This window comes from Oryx dammah, unplaced genomic scaffold (assembly GCF_014754425.2).
Source record: "Oryx dammah isolate SB20612 unplaced genomic scaffold, SCBI_Odam_1.1 HiC_scaffold_11164, whole genome shotgun sequence".
In the NCBI taxonomy this organism is placed as follows: domain Eukaryota; kingdom Metazoa; phylum Chordata; class Mammalia; order Artiodactyla; family Bovidae; genus Oryx; species Oryx dammah.
In genome coordinates, this window is record NW_024080557.1 from 993,391 (window position 1) to 1,005,746 (window position 12,356).

Sequence of the window (12,356 nt, forward strand, 5' to 3'; positions counted from 1 at the left end):
AATCATCTAATGTCACAAGGCCATCAAATGGCAGTGCCAAGACAGAAACCTAAGTTTGATTCCAGCATACATTATCTTATATCCACCTACATTCTAGGAAGGGCTTCCCTCATGGTTCAAACAATAAATAATCTGCCTGAAATGCCGGAGACCTTGGTTCAACTCCTGAGTCAGGAAGATCCCCTGCAGAAGGGCAAGGCAACCCACTCCAGTACTCTTGCCTGGGGAATCCCATAGACTCAGGAGCCTGGAGGGCTACAGAGATGGGATTGCAAAGAGTCAGACCCGACAAACAACTAACATTTTTACATTCTAGGAGGTCCCTTAAAAGTCCAAGCTATTTCTATATCTATACTTTAATTCTTACCTGGAAAAAAAGCACTTAGATTTGTCCTTTGGTGAAGTCTTCCCTGACTCTACCATGAGTAACACCTCAGAGTTTTGATCACTACCTTTTCTGTGACATTGTCTACATTACATATGATATCATATTTTAGCCATTGTGAGAGTAACCTTGGGAGGTTGGTGAAAGTACACATGGTTTGCTGAATCTCATAAAGACTGACTTGATCTATTGGGGTGGAGTCTCATTATCTGGATTTTCAATAAGACTTTGAGATAACTGTAGTGTAAATTATCAGAGAAGCATCAAGTTACATAAACTATACTTATAGTGTTTACACTGTAATTTTTCAATTATTGCTGTTTGTATGTTCTTGTTTTCAGTTAGTCTGAAGCTTTGTTTTTTTAGGACTGGATCTGATACAAATATGTAGCACTTACATTTAGAAAGTATACTTAACATCTAGTAGCTATTCAATTAAAATTTGATAAATAAAAAAGTGAATTTATTCTCACATTTGGGAGGCAATAAGAAGATGAGGAGAGGAAATGAATTGCTGCCTTTTTTCAGTAGATAACAGGAAAATAATGATATGAAATGATCAAAGTGGGCCTTTAGAAATATAAATGAGACTAAGGCATGAGAACGATAAATTGAGCAGAAGGAACATCAGATTTATATGATCATAATCATAATAATACATTTCAAAGTTAAAATGACATGATCCCAAGTTAAAGGAGCAAAATTGTACTATATGACAAAAATCAGCCACTTGTCAGCATTTCCTTTTTAAGTAAATACAAAACAAGCCCTATCTGTCTAATATCTTGTGCCATCAGATAATCGAGATTGCTTTTTTTCCCCCTGAAACACCTCATGAGTGAGTAGGAAAATCAGACAGAGAAAATAGTCACTTGCTAGAAGGAATCTCAGCCAAATTTCCTTTTCCCAAGATAGAACACCTGCCATGTTTCCTGAAACCTTTACAACTTGAAATATTCCTTTAGGAATTTAGAAAGAGCCTACTTTCTTGGTTAAAAAGAAAGAAAACACAAGATCTGTCCTTTTTATAGCAAATGTTAATGTCTTTTGCATCTGTTGTTGGTATTCATAGTGTGATTATGAGACTGTTATTTCCCCAGTGTGATTACTTCCTTATGTTACCCTGTGGGCAGAACTTTTATTTCAGGGATTGTCAGAAATGAAATACCAAAGATGTGCAGTAAAATGGGTGTCTTCTCAATGCAGAAAAGTTATTAGACCTACCTTATTTGTAATGCACACATACGTACAACATTATCTTTTCCAGTACCCTACTGGTTAAGTGTTCGGCTTTTTCTAAATATTGAAACTAATTTTTAAAAAATTTTCTTAAAGTTCTTGTTTCTATTCATTTAAAATATACAGTTTTCTCTTACAGAGGTTACTATATTCTTATAGCTCAACCAGTGATTTTGGAGGCTTCTGCATATATAAGGAAGTTCTTTAAAATGTTTATGTCTAGTTAATACAGTCTGCCCTCACAAGTGGACAGATTCTTAAATTACCACAAATGAAATATTACCCCACCAAGGAGATATTTAACTTATATGAAGATTACATCATGAGAAATGCTGGGCTGGAAAAAGCACAAGCTGGAATCAAGATTGCTGGGAGAAATAACAATAACCTCAGATATGCAGATGACACCACCCTTATGGCAGAAAGTGAAGAAGAACTAAAGAGCCTGTTGATGAAAGAGAAAGAGGAGAGTGAAAAAGTTGGCTTAAAGCTCAACATTCAGAAAACGAAGATCATAGCATCTGGTCCCATCACTTCATGGCAAATAGATGGGGAAACAGTGGAAACAGTGACAGACTTTATTTTCCTGGGCTCCCAAATCACTGCAGATGGTGATTAAAGCCATGAAATTAAAAGCTGCTTACTCCTTGGAAGGAAAGTTATACCCAACCTAGACAGCATATTAAAAAGTAGAGACATTACTTTGTCAACAAAGGTCTGTCTAGTCAAACTTATGGTTTTTCCAGTGGTCATGTATGGATCTGAGAGTTGGACTGTGAAGAAAACTGAGTGCCGAAGAATTGATGCTTTTGTAACTGTGGTGTTGGAGAAGACTCTTGAGAGTCCCTTAGACTAAAGGAGATCCAACCAGTCCATCCTAAAGGAAATCAGTCCTGAATATTCATTGGAAAGACTGATGCTAAAGCTGAAACTCCAATACTCTGGCCATCTGATGGGAAGAACTGACTCATTTGAAAAGAACCTAATGCTGGGAAAGATTGAAAGTGCAAGGAGAAGGGGACAACTGAGGATAAGATGGCTGGATGGCATCACCAACTCAATGGACATGAATTTGAGTAAACTCCAGGAGCTGGTGATGGACATGGAGGCCCAGCTGGCATGTTCCAGTCCATGGGGTCACAAAGAGTTGGACATGACTGAGCAACTGAACTAAAGTGAACTGAACTGAATATGGAGAACTAGTATCTCCAAAGTGCCCATACTGCCCAAAGCCATCTATAGAATCAATACAATCCTTACCAAAATTCCAATGGGTTTGGTTTTTTTTTTTTTCAAATAAATAGGAAAAAAAAAAAAAAGCTTAAAATTCATGAAAGTGAAAGCATTAGTCATGTTCAACTCTTTGTGATCTCAGGGTTTTCTGCCTCTGGAATTATCCAGGCAAGAATACTGGAGTGATAACCATTCCCTTTGCAAGGGGATCTTCCTGATACAGGGATTAAACCCTAGTCTCCATATCTCAGGCAGATTCTTTATAGTCAAAGCCACCAGGGAAGCTCCATATGGGACCACAAAAGTCTTCAAATATCGAAAGCAATCCCGAGAAGGAACAAAACTAGAAATATCATTCTCTCTGATTTCAAATTGCATTGCAAAGATACCGTAAATAAATAGTATGGTCCTGGCATAAAAATGCACACATAGAACAATGTAATAGAATTGAGAGCCCAGAAATAAAACCTTGCATATACAGTCAACTAATATTTGATGAGCGAGACAAGAGTACTCAAGATGGAAAGGTGAGTCTCTTTTATAAGAAAAACTGAAATAAGCCAGACTCAGAAGGACAAATGCTACATGGTACCATTTATACAGAGTATCTAGAATAGTCAAACTCATTGGACATGACAATAAAATGGTGGTTTCTAACGGCTGAGAAGAGGGAGAATGAGGAGCTGTTGGTCAACTGGCTTCATTTAAGCAAGGGGAGTCAAGTTCTAGAAATCTGCTGCACAACACAGTGCCTACAGTTAACACTACTGTATTGTGCATTTAAGATTTGTGTTAAGAAGGGAACTCTTATGTTAAGTGCATTTACAATTTAAAAAAAAGAAGACAATACCTGTAAATTCTGATGAAAATCATCAGAACTTTATACATATAATTTTGTAGTTGAATAAACACTTCAGAATCTTAAAGTAAGACAATGTTCTGTTTTGACAAAGTCGTTAACTTTCTATATTCAGAAAAGTAATATTTAAAATTAATATGTTTTTTCTTAATTTTTTTGGACAGCACATAATATTTTATTTACCTGTGTATTCAAGGTGAAATCCTGCAGCAGAAACACTGATGTCTGATTGAAAATTTAGATATAGATTATTAGATGTACTATTCAAAAGATGGGGTATTGTTGTTCCTGAAATGATAATTGAAAAAGTGGTTCAGTGATCACATAATAAGTAATATAATAAAACTAAGTTAACTATTAATCAGCCAACAAGTTATCACTGAAATTATATATTATTAAACTGTTTTATAAGAATTTTTAAATAAAAATATTTCTCACATATTTGTCTTTCACATTACTGTTCTTGACTATCTCCAAGGAGACTGACCTTTGAGAGCACATTAGACGGCTCCTTAAAATAGGTAACAGCAAACAAAGCTGATGAAAAGCATAAAATTTTACTGGTCACCTAAAATAAATATTTGGAATTTCATGTGGATTTCAATAATTCATGTACAAGATAATAAATTTAGTTTTAAAATTTGCATGTTTGGGTTTAAAGAAATATTCATTTATCACCCTTTATTGTGATATTTAAATACATACACTTTTTCCTATATCAGGTGAAGTACCTTGATGTTTCTTACAGCAACAGCAAAGCTGGTTGTTAGAATTTAAAAAATGCTAATTATGAACTACTGCTTGCCTTGTCTCTTAGCAAATGCTTTATAATCTTGTTCTTCTGAACTTCTATAAGAATCAACTTTAATTTATTCAATTATTGAATTGAAAATATGTGCTTGAACCAATTACTTTTTGACTATCTGACATTAGTAGTTTAAGACCCTAAAAATGACAACTCAAGCAATTTCAAATGACAAGCATAAAAATAACTGTCAACTGTGTCTCAAGATAAAATTCAACAAGCTTATGAGATAGTGCTATCAACATTTTTTTGGTAATTTTCTAGTTACTTCATACTTACTTTCCACAACACTATGAACCTTAACCACTGAGTCTTCTATAAGAGAAACCAGGACAAATTCATTACAAAGCACCCATTTGTTTCCTCCACCTTGCTCTCTGTCTTATACCGTCCTAACTGAATAAGTGAGGACAGAGGTAAACAGAAACTCAAAGGTCACTCTGACTGCCTTTGATCTCTTAGAAGATCTTAGTGATTAAGAGCTTTGACTGTGGAGTCACACCAGCTGGGTCCCAGTCTCATTCTAATGTTAGATGTACAACCTCAGGCAACTTAATTTCTTTTAGTGTCAATCACCTACCAGGGCTGCTGGAAAGATCAAATGAGGAAATGTATGAAAAGCTTAACACAGAGCTAGCACTTGGTAATCAACAACTGTTATTATTTATCACTTTCTATCATTTAGTTATACTTATCATTCAGAAAGTATTATACCAAGTTTATTACAGACAAATGCATACACACAAAAATTCATACAATTTTTCCAAGAAAAATTTCTTTTTAAATCTATTTCTAGAATATTTGTAATGCCTAAAACAAATTACTCATACTCTAGATATTTCTTCTTTGCTTTCATCAATGGTGGTACTGAAAAGTGGATTAACATCTCCATTTTAAAATCTATTAAAAACTTAATGACACTCAAATTCTATATCTGAAATATGTGAGTTCATAGTTTAGCTATGTTTATATTTCTAGAGTTAAACACTATAACCCAAATTAAAGTAAAGCATACAGTTAAAGTGAAGCTTCATTTCACCCTAAATATGTTGTAAGAAGCTGTTAGATTAATGCACAAACTACTTTCACAAACCATAACAAATTATAAAATCTTCTGGTCTTGACACATGTGTATATAGTATGAATGAATCTTACATAATTTAATTCCTCTCATAGAATTAATTTCTTATTCTCTTTATTCTCATACAACAGTACCTTGTAGCATTCACCATGTTGTTACATAATCTCTATAACTGTTTTAATGGCTGCATAACATTCTATCAAGTGAATATATTATAAATTTCAAGCATTGTCTAATTTTTAACTATTACTTCTCATCCTTTTTTTTCTAAGGGAGAGGAGCATATATACTATTTCTGAGCCAAGGCTCAGCTAAAAATATTACTATTAACACAAAAAGCACCAATAAATAATTACACAAATACAGTAACACTGTATAGTTAGGTTTTAAATAGCAATTTTAATTTTATTGCCTTTAAAGCCTTTCAAACTTCTACCTTGTAGTTTAGTTCTTTGCATATAGTTTGTAAAAAAGCAAAATTAAAACCACCAAGTCAGAGATCTAGGGAGGGCTTTAGAGAGAGAGCAAGAGAGATTTACATTCCTAATTATAATGTATTTTAATTAAACTTAGTTTCTTTATTTACCTGAATAACTTCCAAGTCTTGGGGCATTGTTGTCTCCCCCATCATAAAAGTCCAGAGAATCCCAATTATGTTCTGTAGCAAAGCTGACAACTTGCACCTATGAAATAATAATTTCCTGTGAGAACACATACTTCTAATGTGATGCATATACTATAGTCCACTCATCTCTTCTGGAAGAGAGAGCTCAAAGCCTGGACCATATCACTGAGGCTCTCCATGGAAGCATTTCAACAGAAATGGCCACTGCCTTTATGGCACTGGCATACACACACTGACTTTTAAAATAAAAGCCTCTGAGGTATCTAGCAGTGTCTGCTACTGGTATAGCATTGAGAATGTCCGTCACCACCTTACTGCGTTAATCCAGTGTCTTAGTGCCTAGAATCTGAATTACGCCATGTTCCAAACAATTGATTAGTTTTTGTTTTGTTTTGTTTTAGAATGTTTGATTCTTGTGTACTGAGTTTTCTCATCTGCTTTACCTATTAGCATATAAGCAGATTTCTGGTCCACACAGAGCACCATATAAGACTATAATATATATGCTTTTTGAACTAGGTTTATCCTGGATACATTTTATTATGTTTTACTTTGTATAACCTTTGTTAAATTTCCTGTTTTTATTTTTACAAATTAATATAATAATCCCCTATGTACATTTTTATATATTTCAATATGAATAACCAAAAATAATACTTTATAACTGATTTGGATATGTCTTTTAAAGATTAGTTTTATAAATGACTATATTTTTATAAACAGCATCATAATAACTAAATCACTGTGAAGATTCACAAAGTTGATAAGGGAAATGCTGAGTATAATTCTCTCATGTCTATCAAATTTTATTTAAAGAAAGAGGCATGTGTTACTTTGTTGCACTTCACTTGGCACAGCTTGAATTTTTGCAAGAACCCACAGAACCCTCACAACTATGGATGTTGTCTATTTTTCTTTGTTTATTAGATATTTTATATTTAAGAGGAGATAAAGGAATAGTCTTATTCAAATAAATTTATTTTTATTTAGTTAAGGTCTGTTATAAATATAAGCATTTCACTTATCTACTAAATACTTCTAACAACTGCATTCATTAAATTTTTTCTTATCCACAAAATAGGCCATCACCATTCTTCCATTCAAATAAATGCTTATGCCTCTTTTCCAGAGGTGAGTGCCACATGGCGACAGATACCCTGCCTGTGTGACAGGCGTTAGGCAAATGGCAATGTTCCAGGACAGGAGGAGGACTGGAATTAAAACTGTATGATTGCAATATAATCACCAACTCCTTAACAAATGGTCAAGTCTCTCTTCATATCTGACTTTTCCTTCTTTTCAAGTCAAGAAAAGAAAAAGTCATATTTGGCTTTAAAAAACAAGAAAAAGTAAACAGAAGCAAGGATTTTTGTAGGAGTTGACATTTGAAATAAGCAAAATGTACTGCAAGGTTTTGCACGGAAAGAAGTTAGTGAGTTGGTAAAAATGTAGAAGAGACAAGCCACGGGGTAGATTTAGTGAACCATCAGTAATCAAATTTAGCCACAGTGAAGGGTATTTACATAGGAGAAAATATGTGAAAAGTTAGAAAAAGTAGAAAAAAAGAAAGAATAAAGATTAATGGATAAATGCAAGAAATATTAGAATTCTGGGGTTTGAAACTTCCTGGTTCCCTCTACTCCATAGCATGTAACTCTAAAAGAACTGTTAATCTTTCTGTGCCATAGATATCTTATATTAATCACTGTAGTAAAGCACCTGTTTATAGATTTGTTGTAAAAATTAAAGTAATTTTACTTTAGAATAGTGCCTAGAATAAACTGAGGCTTTAATGTATCTTAGCTAAGGGAGAGAAAGAGAAAGAGAAGGGCTATACAGACAGAATAGCAGCATAATAATTATGCAGTTGAGGAGTATTTCATTGAAGGTTTTAGAAGGTGAACTGAAGGAGTCTAATCTCAGCCCTGGGATTTCTTTGGAAGGAATGATGCTAAAGCTGAAGCTCCAGTACTTTGGCCACCTCATGCGAAGAGTTGACTCATTGGAAAAGACTCTGATGCTGGGAGGGATTGGGGGCAGGAGGAGAAGGGGACAACAGAGGATGAGATGGCTGGATGACATCACGGACTCGATGGACATGAGTCTGAGTGAACTCCAGGAGTTGGTGATGGACGGGGAGACCTGGCGTGCTGTGATTCATGGGGTCGCAGAGTCGGACACGACTGAGCAACTGAACTGAACTGAACTGAATCAGGACTATGGTTTAAGTACAGAACTACTGCAATTAGTAAAGAAAATAAAAATGAAAAGACAGTTTTAATGTTGATTCCAGTGGCCCACATGAGAAGCAAAAAAAAAAGATTAATAAAGTAGGCTAGTAGGCAGGAGGAGCCTGGTAGGCTGCAGTCCATAGCGTTGTGAAGAGTCAGACACGACTGAGCAACTTCATTTTCACTTTTCACTTTCATGAACTGGAAAAGGAAATGGCAACCCACTCCAGTGTTCTTGCCTGGAGAATCCCAGGGACAGGGGAGCCTGATGGGCTGCCATCTATGGGGCTGCACAGAATCGGACACGACTGAAGTGACTTAGCAGCAGTAGCAGCAGCAGCAGCAGTAGGCAGGAATGGTAGAAAGGGGGACCTAGATGTCACATGAGTTGCTGTAGTGGAAATTACTGCTTTCTGTGTGATATGAATAGGAGAGGGAAGTGACATAAAATATTTTAAAATATTTTTCCCTGAGTTTTTGAGATCAGAGGGATGGGAAAAAACAAAAGTATAGATATCTCCAGGAAAACTTACTACCTTTGTAAGAGGAAGAAAATCTGTTTAATTCTGGACATTTATATGTGAATATGACTCCCCAAAATAATCAGGTTCTGATCACTTGAGCCTGTAAATATTGAATCTTATGGGAAAGAATCTTTCAAATGTGAATAAACTAAATATCTTGAGATAGGGGGACTATCCTAGATGATTTAAATGAGCCTTAAAGGCAATCACAGATGATCTTATAAGATATCAAAGAAGATTTGACACAGACAAAAGAAGAAAATGCAATGTGATCACAGAAGCAGAGATTGAAGGGATGTAGTCAGAGGAGAAGGGGATGACAGAGGATGAGATGGTTGGCTGGCATCACTGACTCAACAGACATGAGTTTGAGCAAATTCAGGGAGACAGTGAAGGACAGGGAAGCCTGGCACACTGCAGTCCATGGGGTTGCAAAGAGTCACACACTACTTAGTGAACAAGTCAGAAGCCACGGAATGATGGCAGCCACCAGGAACTGGAAGAGGCAAGGAAAGGACTCTTCCCTGAAGCCTGAGCAGAAGGGAGGTGGAGGGAGAAGAACTTTAAATTAGATGGAGTTGTCCATTATGACAACAGGACAGCTTTATGAGGTAATGAATTTCCAATAACTAAAACCGGATATCCCTTATAGAGACATTCAAATCCCATTTTACTTTAAAGATTGCTCTTTGCTTGATAATTCTTTTTTTTAATTTTTTAATTTTTTATTTTTACTTTATTTTACTTTACAATACTGTATTCATTTTGCCATACATTGACATGAATCCACCACAGGTATATATGCATTCCCAAACATGAACCCCCCTCCCACCTCCCTCCCCATAACATCTCTCTGGGTCCGTTATTATTAATTGTAGCTCCTTTGGAATTCTCCCTCCAATATACCTTGCTAAAATATATAAGGAAAAAAATGAATATACTCCTCCCACTCATGTAATAGAAACATAGTAAGTTAGTTTATTTGTTGAGGTTATTTCCCAAAAATGCTCAATCATTCTATCTTATTTGTAACTTTTTCAGTATTACAAATGTTTCTTCTCTCTATCAGTGGTTATCACATTTCATATATGATTTACTGAATATTCATATAAATCTTTATTTGCACATATGTTTAGTGCAAAAGAATAAAATATAATAAACATTACTCTAAATCTGGTGTGCTAGCCAGGTTGCTTTTAGGTGAATTTAGTGAAATTTCAAATATGTCCTAAATTATGGGTGTGTTATAATTTTCTATAATTTAGTAATACATCTAAAACTGTGCTCAGTTGCTCAGTCATGTGTGACTCTTTATGACCCCATGGACTGCAGCCCACCAGGCTCCCTTGTCCATTGGATTTTCCAGGCAAGAATACTGGAGCAGGTTGCCATTTTCTTCTCCAGGGACATATAAAATTAGCAAACATAACTTATATGCAGAGTACATCATGAGAAACGCTGGACTGGAAGAAACACAAGCTGGAATCAAGATTGCTGGGAGAAATATCAATCACCTCAGATATGCAGATGACACCACCCTTATGGCAGAAAGTAAAGAGGAACTAAAAAGCCTCTTGATGAAAGTGAAAGAAGAGTGGAAAAGTTGGCTTAAAGCTCAACATTCAGAAAACTAAGGTTATGGCATCCGGTCCCATCACTTCATGGGAAATAGATGGGGAAACAGTGGAAAGAAACAGTGTCAGACTTTATTTTTTTGGGGGGCTCCAAAATCACTGTAGATGGTGACTGCAGCCATGAAATTAAAAGACACTTACTCCTTGGAAGGTAAGTTATGACCAACCTAGATAGCATGTTGAAAAGCAGAGACATTACTTTGCCGACAAAGGTCTGTCTAGTCAAGGCTATGGTTTTTCCAGTGGTCATGTATGGATGTGAGAGTTGGACTGTTAAGAAAGCTGAGCGCCGAAGTATTGATGCTTTTGAACTGTGGTGTTGGAGAAGATTCTTGAGAGTTCCTTGGAAACTCTAATGCTCTAATATAATTCTCATAAATGTATAACCAGACGATACAGTAAATGTTCCATGAAGATTTTAAAGGTATCAGCTCATTTCAGATTGCCTATGCAATCTGGAACATGGATAATCTTCAAATCTTTGCTAATTCTACCAATAACAGGATACAGTGGATTGGTTATCCTCAAATTTTAAAAGTTGATCATAAAATAATAGCACAATTAGCCAGAATATAAGCAGTATTTTGATGGCTAATATTTTTAAAACACTGAAAAAATACATTTCAAAATTTCTCATTGATTTACTGACCTATTTAACACCTGACATCTATTAAGTAATTTTTTAAATTTTCTGAAAAGTTATCAAGTTAAATTGAAAATTTTACTTTTTATTGAAAATTATATTTCTAAGTTCAGTTTTAATGAATCATGTGTTGCCTATTTTTTCCATGACTGGCATCTCAAATTTCTCAAGGAAAACCCTATGACTCAATTGGAGAACGGCAAGTTATTTTTATGAAATATCAGTTCAGTTCAGTTCAGTTTAGTTGCTTAGTAGTGTCCTACCCTTTGTGACCCATGGACTGCACCACACCAGACTTCCCTGTCCTTCACCATTTCCCTGAATTTGCTCGGACTCATGACCACTAAGTCAGTGATGCCATCCAATCATCTCATCCTCTGTCATTCCTATCTCCTCCTGCCTTCTGTTTTTCCCAGCATCAAGATATTTTCTAATGAGTCAGCTCTTCGCATCAGGTGGCCATAGTTTTGGAACTTCAGCTTCAACCATCAGTCCTTCCAATGAATATTCAGGACTGATTTCCTTTAGGATTGACTGGTTTGATAACCTTGCTGTCCCAGGGACTCTCTGAAATCTTCTCTAACACCAGAGGTCAAAAGTATCAATTATTCGGTGGTGCTCAGCTTTCTTTATGGTCCAACTGTCACATCCACACATGAAATATAGTCTCTGCAATGTTCTGTGAAGTTTAATTATGTTCCGTGGGATAAACACTGACTCAGCAGTAAAAGGCTATCTACTTGCCCAGAAACAATTTTCTTCTCAAACAGAGTAGCTGGTCAAAGTGCTCCCCATACAAAATGGTCACAATTGAAGTACTATGGTACATACTTTTGACTGTCTGTAGAATAGTATTCTTCTTCCTTGCTGACAGAGAACAATTTTGTTCAACTGAGTGAGAGCTGTGTACATCAGAGAAGGATAAGTCCCTTGCCAGATCCAGACAACTAATCTTTTTTCAAAGCCAAATCATAGTAAGTCTTTTGCTATTGTCCAGTGAATGGCTTAGAAATGGATGTGATTGAAATCTGGTCAACAGGAGAGAATGGAAAGTCTGCTGGAAAGTTTGTGAAAAGTTCTCAGTCATTATAAAAGTA

General features: G+C 35.5%; 1 protein-coding gene across 3 annotated transcripts in view; it reads right to left on the minus strand.

Annotated features, from left to right (window-relative positions):
* The window catches only part of LOC120860724 (CUB and sushi domain-containing protein 3), a 1,429,922-nt gene that overhangs the window by 154,342 nt on the left and 1,263,224 nt on the right, over positions 1–12,356 (minus strand). For all 3 annotated transcript variants that reach the window (XM_040236474.1, XM_040236473.1, XM_040236472.1), the window contains 2 exons: positions 6,189–6,285; positions 3,900–4,004 (listed from right to left, as the gene is read on the minus strand). In XM_040236474.1, the coding sequence (XP_040092408.1) occupies positions 3,900–4,004; positions 6,189–6,285 (202 nt within the window). The remainder of the gene's footprint in view (positions 1–3,899; positions 4,005–6,188; positions 6,286–12,356) is intronic.